This window comes from Dipodomys merriami, unplaced genomic scaffold (assembly GCF_024711535.1).
Source record: "Dipodomys merriami isolate MVZ:Mamm:240054 unplaced genomic scaffold, mDipMer1.0.p SCAF_1, whole genome shotgun sequence".
NCBI lineage: Eukaryota > Metazoa > Chordata > Mammalia > Rodentia > Heteromyidae > Dipodomys > Dipodomys merriami.
Genome location: NW_027202270.1, coordinates 43,502,561 through 43,521,950, shown reverse-complemented (window position 1 = coordinate 43,521,950; position 19,390 = coordinate 43,502,561). Strand labels below are relative to the sequence as shown.

Below are 19,390 nucleotides of genomic sequence, written 5' to 3'. Positions count from 1 at the left end.
TAATCCTAGTTACTTAGGAGGCTGAGATCTGAGGATTGAGGTTCAAAGCCAGAATGGGCAGGAAAGTCAGTAAGACTCTTATCTCTAATTAATCACAGAAGAAGCTGGAAGTGGAGCTGTGGCTGAAGTGGTAGAGCACTAGCCTTAAACAAAAGAAGCTCAGGGATAGTGCCCAAGCCCTGAGTTCAAGCCCCAGGACCAGCAAAAAAATATATTTTTTTGAAAACGAAATAAAATTACGCTGGTAAAGTTGAGAGGACCTTTTGCTCCCCAGTGAAACTTGCTGGTTGACAAAATGTGGGTGATGAATAGCACTCATCTTTGTAGCTGAATAGGCCTGTCCTAAATCAGACACTTGCAGTCTTTCAAAGAAGTGGTGACTTTCTCTCTGATGATAAAAAAGAAAAGTGTACTAAAACACAGAAAACTGTCAGAAAGCAAGGGTTCAACAATTGTAAGACAGTAAGAATATATCTAATATTTTACAAAAATCTTCAGTGGTAGAATAAATAGTACTTGGCACTTAAAATGTTAAAGCTATTTTTCCCTAGAAATGTCTGCCCCCATAACAACAAAAGCCAGTAATGGCTTTCATCTAGAACCTAATATTAAACTGCCTTTGATAGAGTGGATGCCGTCTTTTCTGAGATGTTTGCTTTTATTTCCAAATTCAGCCCAGATATTTGCATGTTTTACTTATTTTTAATCAGGTTAGTTTTGCTTAGTTTTAAGTAGCTTCTTCTCCAGTGCTGTTTGTCAGATGGATAGTATTAATGTTTTTGATATGTTGAAATTGATCAAAAACAGTTTTACACTATAAATATCCTTCGTTTCAAATAATCATTGGAAGACCATTGCTACTGTATGAAAAGCATAATTTTCTCATAAAGAAATTGTGATGTTACATCTCTGTGGAAAATGCAAGCATGAAGCCCTATCTGAAAAATTAATGCAGAAAAGGTCTGGGGACATGGCTCATATGGTAGAGCACTCGTCTAATAAGCACAAGTCTAAATTCAGATTCCAATACCACCAGAAAAAGAACAAAGGAAGGAATGGAGGAAGGGAGGGATTTTGGCCAGTGGTTCTTAAAAAATAAATTATGTCCATTATCTAATAATTATAAAAATAGGCAGAATTTCTTGCTCTAATGTAAATTAGTTAAGTGTTTAGAAGACTAGTTTTGGAAAATAAGTGAATCTTGGAGTCTTTAAATCAAAATATCCTGCAAGTCTCCTAAAATTGACTCAACATTTAATAAAGTAACTATATCATAAAATTACTGTTCTTTGGCATATTTCTATTGTGATTAATTTTTTAAAGTTTATATAGTACATATGTTTTTAAAAATTATAATTAGCATCTTTTCTTTAAAAGGTGTATTTTTAATGTAACCCTAATATATTTCAGAATGCAATGAGAGCAACTATGGAACACCATGCTGACAAAGGTGTTTATCCTCCTATTCAAGTTCATGTCACACTGGGTAATGAGGATTTGACTGTGAAGGTAAGTTGTTTGTTTTTTTTTTTCTAAATTACTGGACAAGCATGCAAAGATAGCTGTACACATACTTTGTGGAAGATGTAATTTATTCCCAGGAGAAAGAAATCTAGCCTACAGATAATAACTACATTGCTTCATTTATCTGGAAGATTATGGAATTATCTAGAGTCTGTCTATTCTGGCTTCTAATCTAGGTGATTAAATTAAAGTAAACATGAAGACAGACAATTTAGCCATTATCATTAATATCTACTTTAGTCAGCCTAAAATAGACTTAAATTTTAACATAAAAATAAACCTGAAATATGGGCTTTTGCATTGTAATGGAGAAAATACATAGTTTTTTATTTTTAAAGAATACTTTTTAGGTGAGAAAAACTGGGAGAGAGCAAAGGAAGAGGTGACATTATCCAAAAAGAAATGTACTCTTTACCTGACTTATGTAACTGTAACCCTTCTATATATCATCTTTATAATAACAATTAAAAAATTAAAAATACCTTTCAAAACCAGGCACTGGTGACTCATGCCTGTAATCCTAGCTACTCAGGAAGCTGAGATCTGAGGATTGTAGTTCAAAGGCAGCTTGGGTAGGAAGTCTGTGAGACTCATATCTCCAATTAATCACCAAAAAGTCAAAAATGGCTTTTTGTGTGGCTTATCTGGTAGAGCACTAACCTTGAGCAAAATATCTAAGGGACAGCACCCAGCTCCTGAGTTCAACCCCAGGACTACAAAAAAGAAAAAAAAATCCAAAACAAAGTAAACTTTTCAGTCTACTTTGTTTCATTTGATCCTCACAATTCCCTATAGGAAATCAAATACTACTCCTCAGGAGCACAAATAATTTTACCCTATTTCACAGATGAGGAAATCAAGAGAGATTAGCTCAGGAACCTACAGGGAATAATAATGAGATCATGAGATGTAAAATCCACTCTGCTGACTCCAGTGGTTGGCTTTTCACTACATTGTTCAGCTAACCTAGTTGAGTGTGTGATGTTTCTTTTTAAAAAAAATAATTAGATAAAGCTGGGTGCTTTTGGCTCATGCCTGTAATACTAGCTACTTAGGAGGCTGAGATCTGAGGATCACGGTTCAAAGCCAGCCTGGGCAAGAAAATCTGTGAGACTCTTATCTCCAATAAACCACTAGAAAACCGGAAGTGGCATTGTAGCTCAAGTGGTAGAGCGCTTGCTTTGAGCTGAAGAGCTCAGGGACAGTGCCTAGGCCCAGAGTTCAAGCCTTACGACTGACAATAATAATAATAATAATAATTAGATAAAATAGAATGGGCCTCATTACTGAGAATCTTATATTTATTTCTTCTGGTTGTTACTCTTGTATTTTGAAGGAGTGTTCTGATGTTGCTGTTTTGAAATTTTTGAATTTTTAAATAGCTAGTGCTAGCTTCTAAGTTGGTAATTGAGGAACTGGTTCTTTCAAACAGAGTCCTTTTTCCCCTCTGATGCACTTGCACGCAGTCCTGAGGACCACTCTTTTGGACTGTTTCAGTATTTGATTTACTGTAGGGAATTGAGTTGGAAATAGTCATCTTGCAGAATTTTGAAGTCACTTATTCCTTTACCCGTTACAACGGGTTTTTAATATACTCACAAGATCATGCTACCATCTACTATTTTCATCACTCCCAAAGGAGGTCTCAGTACCTCTCTACCTCTCTCCATTTCTATCTTTTGCCAGTCCTTGACAAGCACTGATCTATTTTCTCTCTGTGGATAGCCCTTTTCTAGACATTTCATAGAAATGTAGTATATGGTCTTTTGTACCTGGTTTCTTTCACAAAGAATAATGTTACAGCATGTATTAGTAGTTCATTCCTTTGTATGTCTGAATAGTATTCCTTTAGATGTATATCACATTTTCATTATCCATCAGTTGACAGGTATTTGCTTTGTTTTTTTTTGTTTTTTGGGTCCAGTCGTGGGGCCTGAACTCTGGGCCTGGGTGCTGTCCCTCAGCTCTTCAGCTCAAGGCTAGCACTCTACCACTTGAGCCACAGTGCCACTTCCGGCTTTTTTCTTTTTGCTTATGTGGTGCTGAGGAATCGAACCCAGGGCCTCATGCATGCAAGGTAAGCACTCTACCACTGAGCCACCTTCCCAGCCCTGGTATTTGCTTTGTTAACTTTTTTTTTTTTTTTTTGTCAGTCATGGGGCTTGAACTCTAGGCCTGAGCACTGTCCCTGAGTTCTTCAGCTCAAGGCTAGTAGTGGTCTACCACTTGAGCCACAGCCCCACTTCTGGTTTTCTGGTAGTTAATTGGAGATAAGAGTCTCATGGACTTTTGTCCCCTGGCTGCCTTTGAACCTCCATTCTCAGATCTCAGTGTTCTGAGTCGCTAGGATTACAGGCATATGCCACTGGCGCCCAGCTGTTACCATTTTTTGAGTCATGAATAATACTCTATGAACATTCATGTGTAAGTTATAGTGTAATCATATATTTCAGTCTTCTTAGGTATTTATCTAGGAGGCAATATATGAGTTGAATTATGGATAACTCTATGCTTTTTTGAGGAACTTCCAACCTATTTTCCAAAGTGACTGTGGCCCTTCACATTCCTATCAGCAGTATAGCAAAGTTTCAGTTTTTCCCACATCCTTGTCAGCATTTTTTGCTGTCTGTTTTTGATTAAATCCATTTTTGAGGGTGATGTCTTATTGTGGTTTTCATTTGCATTTCTTTCTCTTGACTGATGACATTGAACATCTCTTCCATTGCTGATTGGCCATTTATATATCTTTGAGGATCTCTCAAATAAGATGTTTTGCACAGTTATATGGGCTGTTTTTCTGTTGTTGAGGTATATGGATTTTCTTTACGGCATGTTTTATATATATATATATATATATATATATATATATATATACACACATATATATATATATATACTGTGAATACTAGTTTCTAATAAAATCTGATTTATAAATATGTTGTTCCATATGGTGGGTTCTTTTCATTTTCTTCATAGTATCCTTTGAAGCACAAAAATTCTAGTTATTCTGTTATTTATGTATGTATGTATGTATGTATGTATGTATGTATGCTTGTCAGTTGTGGAGTTGAACTCTGGACCTGGGTGCTGTCCCTGAGCGCTTCAGCTCAAGGTGAGTGCTCTACTGCTTGAGTCACAGCGCCACTTCCAGTTTTCTGGTGGTTAATTGAAGATAAGAGTCTCATGGACTTTCCTGCTGGGGTTGGCTTTGAACCACGATCCTCAGATCTCATCCTCCTGAGTAGCTAAGATTATAGGCATGAGCCACCAGAGCTTGGCTACTCTTTTTTTTATTATTATTACTTTTTAAAATTACTTTTTATTACTTGTGCTTTCAATATCTCAGCTATGAAACCATTGTATACTTGAAAGTCTCAAAGATTTGATCTTATTTCCTTTTTTTTTTTTTTTTTAAGATTATTGTAAGATTTATTAGGCCATATCTCCTTGAGAGGGACCAATATGGTGTCTGCCCTTATCCAGGTGGGTAGCTCTGGGGCTAGTGGCTAGGTCTGTGTGCAGATAGGTCTGGGTGGCCAGCTATCTGGCTGGACCTCTAGGGAGGGAGGAGCTCATGTCTGTGTGGAGCTGAGGTGGGGAATATGGGAGCATTCCCCACTTTGTTGTTTAATAATAATAACTAAGGATACCAGGCTGGGAGTGTGGGCAGAGGTCTTTTCTTTTGGAGCTACTCCTGCAATAAAGGGGTGAAGTAGTCAGGGGTCCCTGATTTGTTGCTCTGCTGGGTACATAGCATCAAGGTCAGTTAGGATGGAGAGCTTGGGCCTTCTCAGGTTTTTCTTGAGCTTTAGCTTAGCGTAGGATATGAGTATGGGCTTCTAGAGTCCCAGGATTTCACTGAGCTTTTCATATTCCCTATGACCATCTTAGTCCCTGTTTTTTCTCTATTAAGCTCTTTGGTTAGCTTTAAGATCTGTCCTAGCTTGTGTCCTGCCTGGGGCAGTCCTTACATTTCATCCATGACTTCTAATTGGTTTTGGCAGGTATTTCCAGAAATGGGATGTAGGTTGTGAGACTTTTATACAGCTTTCCCTTTGGCTACCAGCTGCTGGCTTCACTGAGAAGGCATGTTGTTGATGTTGGTTGGGGGGAAGGGTAAGGAGACGGATGGGATAGAACAAGTTAACTGCCACAAAGCTCCCTGTTCTTATACAGATTCAGTTGGCTCTCTTGAATTAACTGTTCCTCAGATAGCTACAAGCCTCTGGTTAATTTCCAAGATTTTAACAAAGGTGATTCTGACCATTTTTGCCTTTTTTTGGTGTCATATTAGAGAAGAGACATCTGGAAATCCTTTCCCTACTATATTTACTGATGCCCTGAAGATTTGTGTTTAATGCAATTTCTCTTAAATTTTTTTTTATTACAATAAAGTTGATATATAGAGGGGTTACAGTTACATAAGTCAGGTAAACATTACATTCTTTTTGGACAAAGTCACCCCTTCCCTCACTCTCAGTTTTTCCCTCCTGTTCCCACCCACAAGTTGTATAGTTCATTTTCAACATAGTCTAATGAGTCCCGCTGCTGCATTTGTTCACCCTTTGTCCCTCCATCTCCGCTCTCCTTACCATTCCCAAAACAGATAATCAAACAAACAAGCAAAGTCTCCACCCAGTACCTTCATTACCTAGGCAACTGGGACACCTGGAAGAGGTCACATCTGCATCTGCTGAGGTCACAGCTGAATTTGATGTGGCCCCATCTTTCTCTGCCCATACCCTAGATAAGGCCTAGCCCAGGCCCAGATCTCTCTCTCTGTTCTTTTCTAGCTCTCCCTGCTCTCGGCTCTCTCTCTGCTCTCTCTCTGCTCTTGTCTAGCTCTTCTCAAGCTCTTTTCTCTCTCCTTCCTCTCTCTCTTTCCCAGCTCTCTCTCTTTCCTAGGCCTTTCCCAGCCACATGGAGTGCCAACCTTGCCTGGTCCCAGCAGGTCTACTGAATAAACTTACCCCTTACCTGAAAAAAAAAAAAACCAAGATGAAAAGAAAAAACTTATTTCCATTTTCTGGAGTTCATTTCAATAAATATAATTATATATAATCAGATATATATATATATATATATATAGAGAGAGAGAGAGAGAGAGAGAGAGAGAGACATTATGCCTTTTGTTCCTCTCCTATGAGTATTCTCCTTTGGTCTCAATGTTTGTGAATGCCTAGAGGCTTGTATAATTTATCATATCAGTGTATTTTAGATCTAGCTTCTACATATGAGAGAAAATATGTGCTGTTTGTGTCTCTGAGCTTGGATTCCTCACTAAGCATGATTTGTTCTAGGTCCATCCATTTTCCTGCAAATGCAGTATTTGGTTTGGTTTGTTTTAGCTGAAGTTTTTAGATCTTTTCAGGTTTGTTCTGTAATTGTACCATGATTGGACTCAATGTAGACCTTTCTTTCCCATTGCACTGGACCTTCTGGACTGACCATTATTTCCTTAAAACTTTCCTTCCCATCATATCTGTGTTCTCTTTCTGGTCATGATTTTCTTTTCCCTTTTGTTTTTTCATTCTTAATTTTTTTTCATCTTTTTGGTCAGCTGTGGGGCTTGAATTCAGGGCCTGGGTGCTGTCCCTGAGCTCTTTTTGCTCAAGGCTAGCTCTCTACCACTTTGAATCACAGTTTTACTTCTGGTTTTCTGCTGGTTAATTGGAGATGAGTCTCACAGGGAATTTCCTGCACCTAGCTTACTCTTTTTTTTTTTTTTTTTTAAACACTTTCCATGTAGTTAGGATGACAAGTGTGTTCCTTCTTATCCAGCTATTAATTGAGATAGGGTCTTGTGAACTTTTTTGCCTGAGCTGATCTCAAATGATGTTTTCCATTTCAGAAGAAGCTAAGAAGCTAGGATTGTAAGTACCAGGCCTGGCTTTTCCTTTGGCTTTTTGTCTTAATTGCTTATTCTGTTCTTTGGGATTTTATGATTTTAAATTCTTAACCCTTCTATTGGATTTTTATTTCTATTATCTTATAAATCTTCAGGAGTTCTTATATACAGACAAAACTCCTTAATATAGAAAGTTTTGCTAAGGTCTTAAAAGACTGTTCTAGAAACCCTATCTGAATTAGGCTTTGTCTTCACCCATTCCTCCTCCTCAGTGTGCTCAAAGTCATATGAATATACCTATCTTTGTAAATTTTTTTAGATATTAAAAGCTTGATTTAAGTTCACTCAAGGGAAATTTCATCCCCATTAGTTACTTATCCCCATTAGTTGCAAAATCAGGTGTTGGATTTGTTTTGCTTTTTCTTCATTCTTTTTTTCCCACCTTTTGAGGGGAATATCCTCTTGGGGACCACATTGGGACTTGAACTCAAAGTCTCATGCTCCCTTAGATATTTTGTTTATGATTGGTGCTCTATGACTTGAACCATGTCTCTAGTCCAGCATATTACTGATTAATTGGAGATACAGTCCCACATTTCTACCTGGGTTGGATTTGAATCTTGATCCTCCCGGTAGGTCTCAGCCTCTTAGTAGCTAGAATTACAGGTGTGAGCCACTGATACCTGTCCAGTTTCACCTTTTATCCTTCTGCAAAAATCCTGTAGATGAAGTTTCTCCTCCTCCTCCTCCTCCTTCCCCTTCTTTTTTCTCTTACAGCTGCTGCTCTTTCAGATTTTGTGTGTCGTCTTTTTTCAGTAATGTAAGTGTTATAGCTCTGTGTCTTTTCAATTGCATCATCACTGTTGCTTACTTTACAGACTTGATAATGGAAATATGTTGTCTAAGAGACTAGGAATTCCAAGTGAGTTCAGGGCAAGTAAATGCTACAGCTTAAAGTTGTCCTCAAGTCATAGTGATTCCTTCCCTGTTTACTACATGAATTAGCTGAAGGAGCTCAGTTAAAAGGAAGCAGGAAGTTAGGAATGGCAGATCTAAACTAGATGACATTAAATGATAATTTGTGCACTGAAGAGAAAAGGTTTAAAATAATTTGACAAACTTTTCTTCCATGGCCTTCCTGCTGATAATACATATCGCTTTCCTCATTTGTCACAGGCTATATTAACCTTCTGGATTTCTTTGGCTCTTAGAGATGGCTTGTTTATTTTTCACATCTCTCATCATGTTTGTCAGCAGAGTATCATTCTCGCCTTAAGTGTATACACCAAATGTCCATGTCCCCATGATCCCTCCTTTACTCTTCATAAAGGATTGGGATCTGATCATCTGTGACAGTTCTCTTGGAAGCTTTTTTGGCCACTTTATAATACACTGATTATTGTGTTGTTCAGCTGCCAAAAACCTTCCCTTTATCAGTTTTAGCCACTTTTTCCCAAGATTTACCTCTTTATCTTTAGTGAGATGCCACTTCCCATAACTCTTCTCTTGGTTCTTTCTGCTCAGTTTCTGTGCTCATGTCAGTTTACTGCTGGAAATAACGTCCTGCTTTGTACTACTTGTTACAGCTTGTTTGGCCAGGAGATTAATCTAGGAAACCAAGGAAATATTTATCAAGTCTACCTTTTGAAACTTAATATCTATTCTAATATATTGTTTACTTAGTAGTTACAGAATACCCACACTTCTTACTATTGTTTCCAGGAAATGCATAGCAGAACATTGAATGATTTACAAATTCATAGACTTTTAAAAATACCCAGTTTTTGCCGCGTGCCGGTGGCTCACGCCTGTAATCCTAGCTACTCAGGAAGCTAAGATCTGAGGATCAAGGTTCAAAGCCAGCCCAGGCAAGAAAGAAGGTGAGACTCTTATCTCCAATAAACCACTCAGAAACCCCGGAAGTGGTACTGTGGCTCAAGTGGTAGAGCGCTAGCCTTAAGCTGAAGAGCTGAGGGACAGTGCCCAGGCCCAGAGTTCAAGCCCCACAACTGATTAAAAAAACAAACAAACAAAAACCCAATCATCTAATTAAATTACAAGGCTTCGAATTCATAGTAATAGATGATTTTGTTGTAATGAATTAATTTTTGTCAATGGGGCTTGAACTCAGGGCTTGGGCACTATCCCTGAGCTCTTTTGCTCAAGGGTGATGCTCTACAATTTTGAGTCACAGTGCCACTTTGGTTTTCTGGTGGTTAATTGGAGATAAGAGTCTCAGGGCCTTTCTTGCCCAAACTGGCTTTGAACTTGGATCCTCAGATCTCAGCCTCCTAAGTAGCTAGGAGTCAGACATAAGCTGCCAGTGCCCAGCTGATTTTGTTTTATTTTGAGGTGGGACCCACTATTAGATCAGGCTGGCCTCTAACTTGCAATCATCCTGCCTCAGCCCTCTGAATGCTGGGATTACAGACATGTATTACTGTAACTAGCACTAAGAACAATTGTAAACATACTGCTCTACTATAGCTAGGAAAATAGTCTATATTAACTGGAAAGTGAAACAATATGTATATAGTGACTAAATTTATCTACTCTATGGTTGAGTTGAGAAATAAAGAGCTCAGTGCTTCATAACTCACTAAAAAGCTGTCCATAGTTCTGTGTTGTAAAACTGCTTTTAGATTTGACCACAATGTAGTGGTTCTGGTTTTTCCTCACTAAAAACAAAAATTACGGGTTGGGAAGGTGGCTCAGTGGTAGAGTGCTTGCCTCGCAAGCATGAGGCCCTGGGTTTGGTTCCTTAGCACCACATACACAGAAAAAGCCGGAAGTGGTGCTGTGGCTCAAGTGGTAGAGTGCTAGCTTTGAGTTGAAGAGCTGAGGGACAGCGCCCAGGCCCAGAGTTCAGGCCCATGACTGACATTAAAAAAAAAAAATTACAATTTTATTTTATAATGTAAGTAATTATTTAAAAAAATTAGAAACTAAACAGAAGAAAGTAATTCCAAATGTACAATTATACATCATTTCAGGTGATTTTTACATTGTAAATGTTTCTTTACATTATAAATGTTTCTTTCATTATAAATGTATCTTTCATTATAAATGTTTCTTCCTAACTTTGTCATTGCTTCCTAATAGCGTTGTCTAGACACCTGTCATGCTACTACATTTAGAATGTACTTAATCTCATGTTTAGTCTGTTCTATCTTACAACTGAAGTGGAAGTTTTGTTTCATATTTTGCCACATTTTGGCATTCTTTAATTTCTTTTCTTATGCTTTTTGTGCTGGTACTCAGCTTTGTTCACTTACGGCTGGTTTACCACTTCAGTCATGTCCCTCGTCCCCTTTTCTGTTTATTTTCTTAGAATTATTTTCTGGAACTGACATTGCCGTGTCAGAATGCTACGTGCATATTAAATTTGATTGTTGTTACCACACTGCCCACCAGAAAGGAATAATAAATTGATTGTAAATCAGTGAATTATGTATTAGAAGTTCACATAGAAGAGGAGTGGTGGCAGCTACCCCAGTTTGTATTTGCACCTTAGGCTTTGTGGTATTAATATTCAAAAGCAGGAGTCTTTGCCAGCCAGTAAGCTGTGATACTGTATGTATTAGTACTTTGATGGTGTGAGACTTGGTCACCAGAGTATGATCCTTTTCTCATCTTAGATGAGTGACCGAGGAGGTGGTGTTCCATTGAGGAAGATTGACAGACTCTTCAACTACATGTATTCAACTGCACCCCGGCCTCGTGTTGAGACATCCCGTGCAGTGCCCCTGGTATATGATCTGGAAATAATGAAGAGTGTGTGTGTGTGTGTGTGTGTGTGTGTGAGAGAGAGAGAGAGAGAGAGAGAGAGAGAGAGAGAGATTTTGCAAATTGCCTTCATCAGGCTCTGGCTGCCAAGTAAATAGCTAACCCTTTTGTGTAAAGAATGCCAGAAGGAAGAAGAAACTTTTTTCTAAACTTAAACACATTTGGAATAGCTTATATATATATATTTTGTAATTAAAATGGTCACAAGGTAAATTGTTTTGGGGTTCTTATTTTTTGGAGTTCTTCCTGTTGAGCTTGGTGCTGATATTATAGCAGGTTTCTTGTGATAAACCGTATGTAACCTATGGCTCCTGGGAGTAGGCTTCCATATGCTAAGAGGCAGGTGATGCCAAATGATAAACCTAGGTATCTTAGAATTTTAGTTTTGCTGACATGGAGTGACAAAGAAGGGAGGTGTAGCTTTGGTAGTAGGTAGGTATTACAGGACTGCTGTAGAGAATAGCCCAGGTGGATCTAACTTGTCTTACCCCATGATCCAACTCTACCACATCCTAGAAGCATGTCTATGGGAACCAGTCATTGACCTCTCAGTGCCTAATTTCCTCAATGTAAAATACGGAGTTATTATGAAGATGAGTTAAAATTTGTAAAAATGCTTATAGTAGTGCCTGATGTATAATAAATATAGGCTGTAAGATGATGTGAATTTTTCAGAAAAGTGGCGTGATGTGGGGCGAAGTCTCCCTTGTATGTCTGGTAGCCTTTGCCGGCCTCCTCTTGCCTGCTTGTGTGACCACTTTGCGATTAGACCCAGGCAGCTAGCACTGGGGGAGCTGGAGAAAGGCTGTCTGATAAATACAAGATAGGTGTCTTATGCACCTGATTTTTGTCTTATATACCTGATGGTTATTTGTATGGACAGAGCATCTTCACACTGGAAGCCTATGCAGAAAAGAATACGTGTATTTTGCTCAGGCCTGCTCATCAGTTATCAATTTCGTTCTTTCCAAGTCCCTAGCCAGCTAGCCAACCTGTTTGCTGGTAGACTTCACTTCCATCCTTGTCTTTCAGGCCTGCCCTACCCTGAGAGGGTGACAGGAAAGGGCAGTCTCAAGTGAGCAGGTATGGGCATGCGGTAGGTCCATTGGTGGCATAGGCCTGTGCTGTGTTCCATCTCTGCTATTCATAGAGGAAACCCATGAGTCCACAAGTGTGGTCAAGGAAGAAACAGTGATTAAATTAAGTTGGAGAGGAACTATGGGAGGCACTTGCTTATGTAGTTTTCTTGGCTACTTCTGGACACAGTGTGTAAGCTCAGTCAAGTTATAATAATTTGAGAACAGTTTATTTACAAGGATGCCACCCTTCCCATGCTTATGTAAGTAGTCTCCTTGTAAATAGTATTAACAAAACTGGAACCATCATGGAACAAAAGGAGAAGTGAGCAGAACCCAGAAGAAGTATAGTTTCAGAGCAGCTGTTTACTCCCAAAAGACCTTCTTGCTCAAGGCGTTATCGCCACAGGAACCAGGGGCATGACTCCTTGTGACTTCCTGCTGTTTTCCCAATGACAAGACCCTTTGAAAGTAGAAGACAGAAAACAACATTGTTCAACCTCCCAGGGCAGAGGGTAATATGGAAATTTGACAGTTGATATGCAGGGACAAACAAACTCTGGCTAGAAAAGTGAAGCTGAAGTCTGGGTTTATTAATAGCACTCAGATTCCGGAGCTCACCTAAATTCTTAGCAAACTTGCTATATGGAATTCCATTGAGCATATAATTTGAAATTGAAAATACTTGTACCTTTATACAAGTGTTTTGTTTCATATTAAATAGCTAGTAAGATACATTCAGTAAAGAAGGACCAGATGCTTGGAACAGATTAAAACAGGGACTCAGAAGTACTGTCTAAGGAGCTACAGGAAAGGAGATGGGAATGTGGAAGGCAGTGAACCGATCTCTAGTTTTAAAAGCTCATGTTCAAAGCTTGGCTTTTTATCTGTAAGGCAGTGAGTAGGGATAGTGGGAATGCTGTTGAGCTTTGAAGATTTTTTTCTTTTTTTTCTTTTTTTTTTTTTTTTTGGGTCCAGTCATGGGGCCTGAACTCTGGGCCTGGGCACTGTCCCTCAGCTCTTCAGCTCAAGGCTAGTGCTCTACCACTTGAGCCACAGCACCACTTCCGGTTTTTTTCTTTTTGCTTATGTGGTGCTAAGGAATGGAACCCAGGGCTTCAGGCATGCAAGGCAAGCGCTCTACCACTGAGCCACCTTCCCAGCCCCGAGCTTTGAAGATTTCTGAACAAGGATTAACCTGTCAGTAAGAATTAAGAAAGTAGACTTAATAGGTTACCTCCAGGTTCAGAACAGGGGCTGGAAATTAATGGTGTAAAGTTATGTCATTTATTAAAGGCGGCCACAAGGCTTCTTCCACTCTTGCTCCTAAAAAGATAATATATATATATATATATATATATATATATATATATATATTTTTTTTTTTTTTTTTTGGTCGGTTGTGGGCTTGAACTCTGGGCCTGAGCCTGTCCCTCAGCTCTTCAGCTCAAGGTTAGCCCTCTACCACTTGAGCCACAGTGCCCCTTCCGGCTTTTTCTGCTTATGTGGTGCTGAGGAATCGAACCCAGGGCCTCATGCATGCAAGGCAAGCGCTCTACCACTGAGCCACCTTCCCAGCCCAGATAATATGTTTTATATGATAGTGATAAAAGCAGTTTGGGTTTCCTAGAGCAGAGAAAAGTAATGTTTTTCTCCAGACCACTGCAAGCTATTGTATAGAAATATAAAGAGTTTTAAAAGCTCTATGTCATCAGTTAATGTGCTCAATCACTATGAACACTTAGATTTTACCATGTCTCTCAGATTTTGGCTCGAGGAGCCCTGAGAAGTTTATCTTAGAGGAGTACTTCAGGATAGCTGTCTGAATAGAGTTTTGTTTTTCTCATTAAACAGGCTGGCTTTGGTTATGGACTGCCCATATCACGTCTTTATGCCCAGTACTTCCAAGGAGACCTAAAGCTATATTCCTTAGAGGGCTATGGTACAGATGCAGTTATCTACATTAAGGTAATAACTATAGAATTCTTGTTTCTTTTGATAACTAAGAAGGTGCTAATATTTAAATGTAATGACACATTTAATAAAAACAAAAACTTTTACATGGTATTCCACCATTTTAACAGTTGATTTCCCTTGGCTGTGGGGAAAGAAACATTCTTCACTGTATGATCAGGAATATTGTTAATAGGAAGAAATTGGGATAAAGTGGGGAGTCATAGGGTTAGATATCACATAAATTTAATTTTCATGTGTCCGTAGGAGTGTACATTGATCTACTGATTTTTGAGGCACTGCTAAGGCCTTTTCTTTGTATGTGGATCTGGAGATTGTAGTATCATACTGTCTTTTTATTTAGTGAATGCACTATTTTAGTTCTTTAAACCAAAAATCTACCACCAAATGCATAGTCCTTTGGAGTATTTCTGCAATTTTTTAAAGATGTCTTCTGATTCAGATTTGACAGTAGTTTCATGAGTTTTTTTCATGAGTTTTTCTAAAGCATTCCTCTTAGTTTTTAAAGATATCCTCCTCTGTGTCTGTGTATGTTTGCACATATGTGTGGTTTTTACATAATAATTTGATTATTTGTTACAATTATAGTGACGAGTAATTGAATAACAGTTCAGGGACAAATACAGGTGACTCTTGGGAAGAATATAGTTTATATGATAATTGCAGAAACACTTAGCATGGATAGTCACTGTATTTATGGAGTTGTCATTATATTTTTACAGGTTTGGAAAAACCCTGGGCCTCATCACTGATTAAAAAGCAGTTTTATTTAGAGGCTGAAGTTTCTTATTTTGGCCACCAGATGGCACCTATTTCATAAGATGTGCTGAAAAATGTATATGAGAAAAAAATAGACTGAAGTTAAATTCTTTTTAAAATTTTGTTGTTAGTATTTTATTTTGTGTTGTACTGGGACTTGAACTCATGGCCTGGACATTCTCCTTAGCTTTTTTGTTCAAGGCTGGTGCTCTGCCAGTTCTGACTTTTTGCTGGTCAGTTGAAGATGAGTTCATGGATTTGTCTGCCCGGGTTAGCTTTGAACTGTGGTCCTCAGATCTTAGCCTCCTGAGTAACTAGGATTAAAGGTATGAGCCACTAGCACCCTGCATGAGAAGTTAAATTCTTCATTGGTAATATCCTACCCTTTCTCCCATTTATAATGTGATTTGTGAGGCACAGAAATACAGGGCAAAAATAATAAAATATTTTATTACCTAATGTAACATTTTGGTCTAGTTTGTAGATTTGTGAAATTTTAGAATATTTAAAGAGAACATACAGGTGAAAAGTTTGTAGTTCCATTTTAGAAGATAAGCGGTCTTATATAATTACTATAATTATCAACAATAAAGGCCTTAGCCATGTCTGAAGGTTATTTCTAGTTAAATATTGTCTGTATCTTGAGGGGAAATGCCAGTGGCCTAACATTAAAGACCTTACTTAGCCTTATCAGGAGATTTCTAGTTAAATATTGTCTGCATCTTAGGACAAATGCCATTGGCCGGAGGGCAAAGTTCTGAATATTCCTAAGTGGAAGAAGATAGAAGGACTATAGTTTATCTCAGGTTCCAGTGGTTTATAGAAAACTGAAACAGAAGAATGAATTGATGGTAATGTTAAATTGGAAACATGAAGTTATGCAAGATGCAGAAATCACATGTTTTATGACTAAAATTAGTGCTTTTAGTGGCAGTAGAAGACAACACAGAGTCCAAAGTGTAAAGCAGCTAAGTGATAGTAGTGCGTACCTTGCATGCTGAAGACTATGGTTTTAATTCTCAGCACTGCAAAAAAAGGAACAAAGAAAATAAAATCAAACCAAGGGTGAAGAATTATGCAAGAGCCAAGATGCCTTAGACAGCTTTATATTTATTGATAGTCATATTGTATGGTAAGTGACAGTTAAAAAGCAGTATTTTTCTACAGTCTTCATTAAATCTGTATGTTATTATTAAGGTATGCATGTTAATTTTTTGTGCTTTTATACTTACCCTGTTTTTTTCAAGGCTTTTTTTCACCTTTTGCAAATAAGAGGTATCCATGAGTCATAAACTGGGTATGGAATTACCACAAGCAACAAACCCACTGTTCACATCAATCTGTAGTATTATATGTAAATAGCACATTTCAAATACAAATCATATAGTGTGATGATTAGTAAGATTCAAATAGAATATCACTTAATTTATGGTTATCTTTTTTGCCATTGTACATTTTCTCAAATAATGAATCCTTAGAAATGTCAGACTTGAGGTGGGCTAGGTTGTACTTCCTATAATCCCAGCTACTTAAGTATAGGTTGGTAGGAGGATCTCAAGTGTGCACCCACCTGGACAAGTATAGCATCATGATTCTGTCTCAAAAGCAAAGTAGAAAAAAGGTTGGAATGTGGCCCAATTGGTGGCTCTGAGTTCAGTCCACAGCACTGAAAAAACAAGACAACTAGATTTCGAGTTTCTGCTTTTTGTTTTCAGGCCCTGTCAACAGAATCAATTGAGAGACTCCCTGTGTACAACAGAGCAGCCTGGAAGCATTACAACACTAACCATGAGGCTGATGACTGGTGTGTTCCCAGCAGGGAGCCTAAAGATATGACCACGTTCCGCAGCGCCTAGGTGCATACCCAGGACCCTGGAAAACCTAATCATGGGTTTCCTTAAATTTGGATCTACATTGTTTTAAAAACTTTATGTGTCAGTTTCACAGTTAAGTCTTTGGGTAGAATAAATGGAAACTTAGGTTCCATTTGCACCTGCTCAACTGAAAGGATTATATCTATTTTATACTGATACTGTCAATTAATTGAACATATTTTTAAACAACTGTTGTTTTAGCCAACTTTTCTCTTTATGATTGAACTGTGGATAGAGTCTTTGGGTTTCTATAGGAGACTATGGGTTTCTGTTTTTTGTTTTTGTTTGTTTCTTTGTAATAGTTTTCAGTGTATTTGCTAGAAACATTTTCTAAATAGCGATTACCTGGTTTAGAAATCTTGGAAGAGTTCTGTCATCTTTTATTACGCATTCAATAAGGTTGTCTTCATGTTTACCAGCAAAGTGGAACACAGTTGATGGTATAAGCCAGCTGCCTTTCAACATTCACAAGTTAGTTGATTATATTCTAATCTTATTGTAATATGTTGTAATGGTTTAGTTCCCTATAAGTCTAAGCCAAGATCATGGGTAGTTTATTCTGAGTGTGCTTATGATTATTGAAAGGGAAATTTTTATACTAAAAGCAAATAAACTAACAGCTACTGAAAGTATGTATAACAAATTGGGGGCAAAACTGAGCTAATTAATTCTTGAGATCAGTTGAGGGAGTAGTCTTTTTTTTTTTTTCCAGAAAAAAAAGGGTTTTCTGGGTCCTACTTTTGTCATACTGGAGAAGAATCTCCAGGGATAGAGTCCAGGGGTCAAATTTTAAAATTTTCTAGGTAAGGCTAATGCCTAGCCTAGTTGAGACCACTCTTATAGGGCATAAATATGCCACTACCTTTGCCAAAGTGACAGAGAAATCATTAGGTTTTGGTTCTTCTCACTTATCTAAAGGTCAGATTTCTAGATTCTAGGAGAGACAAATTGAATCTCAGGCTTGGTGCTATTAGAAGCCAGAGAAGGTGACTGTAGTGGAAAGTTGGTTAACCAGAGTCACTTTGTTTTAGTTTAAGTGGTGATGAAGAAAATACGTTTTCTAAAAGTATCTCGACTTCATTAACAGGGAAGAGTCAAGTTGGGCTGATTACAACAGTCCTTTGCATTTGTGTGTTAATCTATACTCATACAAATGTGTTGAAATGGTATAACTTTATTGGTCTTCAAAATACAGAGCTGTGGAGCAGGTGGTATTATCCTGGCTTTTACTCAGGGGGAACCAGAGTCACACAGAATGGAGCCAGAGCCCATATCCCTGTTGGTCACATTGGATAGCAAGTCCAGGGGACTACAAAGTTATTCCTTTATTTTCTTGGGAGGCAAGGTGATTTGACCTAGCAAATGCATTGAGTTGAAACCTTTACTCTTGAAAGGATTTTTAGATTATCACTCTGTGCTACCAAAGTACCTTTAAAAAAAAAAAAGCCCAACTACAAAAGCAAAAAGCTATAAGAGAAAAGGAGAACAGGAGGGGAATTAGTTCAATACTGGCTTTAAGAAATGAGGCTCCTTCCTGAGGCTGAGGAACTGCTGGCCCAGTGTTGCTTAGCTCAGCAGACTAAAAGTTAAAAAAAGATACCTTATCCTACCTACTGTTCCTAATCATGGCTTTCTGAGAAAAGAAAGAACATGTTAATGTGTGACTAATATTGGTTGAATATATTTCCATTTTAGCTTTAAACTAAATGTTCTTGCAACAGTGGATTATTATTACATGATACATTGTATAGCTAACATAAACTTGATTTTTTTGTTTTGTTTTGTTTGTTTGTTTTGGTCATGGGACTTGAACTCTGGGCCTGGGCACCATCCCTCAGCTCTTCAACTCAAGACAAGCACTCTACCACTTAAGCCACAGCGCCACTTCTGATTTACTGAGTGGTTTACTGGAGTTCAGTCTCACAGTTTCCTGCCTGGGTTGGCTTTGAACCGGGATCCTAAGGTCTCTGCCTCCTGAGTAGCTAGGATTACAGATGTGAGCCACAAACACCCGGCTTAAACTTGATGTTTTTATGAAATACTCTCCCTTCCAAAAAATTAAAGTTTTCAAGCCCCACGACCAACCAAAAAAAAAAAAAGAATCCCAAAAAATTAAAGTTTTTCTCTTTAGATTTAAGAGCTAAGACATGTGTTTTCTAAAGAAAAGTGAATTATTTTGCTTTTAGCTTCTTTTTAAGATGTAACAGATTTTTTCCCCCTCTTTATTAGGCCTTACATTGTTACTTTTTTTTTTTTTTTGGTTGGTTGTGGGGCCTGAACTCTGGGCCTGGACACTGTCCCTCAGCTCTTCAGCTCAAGGCTAGCGCCCTACCACTTGAGCCACAGTGCCACTTCTGGCTTTTTCTGCTTATGTGGTGCTGAGGAATTGAACCCCGGGTCTCATAGATGCAAGGCAAGCACTCTACCACTGAGCCACCTTCCCAGCCCATGTAACAGATTATTAATTTTGTCATTTGTGACAATATAAAAGTGTATACAAAAATATTCTGGGAGACCTTTTTCCTTGTTAATTTTAAGTCATTGAGCTA

General features: G+C 38.1%; 1 protein-coding gene across 4 annotated transcripts in view; it reads left to right on the top strand.

Moving 5' to 3' along the window:
• Pdk1 (pyruvate dehydrogenase kinase 1) overlaps nt 1–18,943 on the top strand; it is a 31,734-nt gene extending 12,791 nt beyond the window's left edge. For 2 of the 4 annotated variants that reach the window (XM_070020815.1, XM_070020844.1), the window contains exons 8-11: nt 1,411–1,509; nt 11,011–11,121; nt 14,089–14,202; nt 16,683–18,943. In XM_070020815.1, the coding sequence (XP_069876916.1) occupies nt 1,411–1,509; nt 11,011–11,121; nt 14,089–14,202; nt 16,683–16,823 (465 nt within the window). In that variant the 3' untranslated portion in view covers nt 16,824–18,943. The remainder of the gene's footprint in view (nt 1–1,410; nt 1,510–11,010; nt 11,122–14,088; nt 14,203–16,682) is intronic. The other 2 variants (XM_070020825.1, XM_070020834.1) reach the window with 2 other exon arrangements.
• Nucleotides 18,944–19,390: the final 447 nt, after the last annotated feature.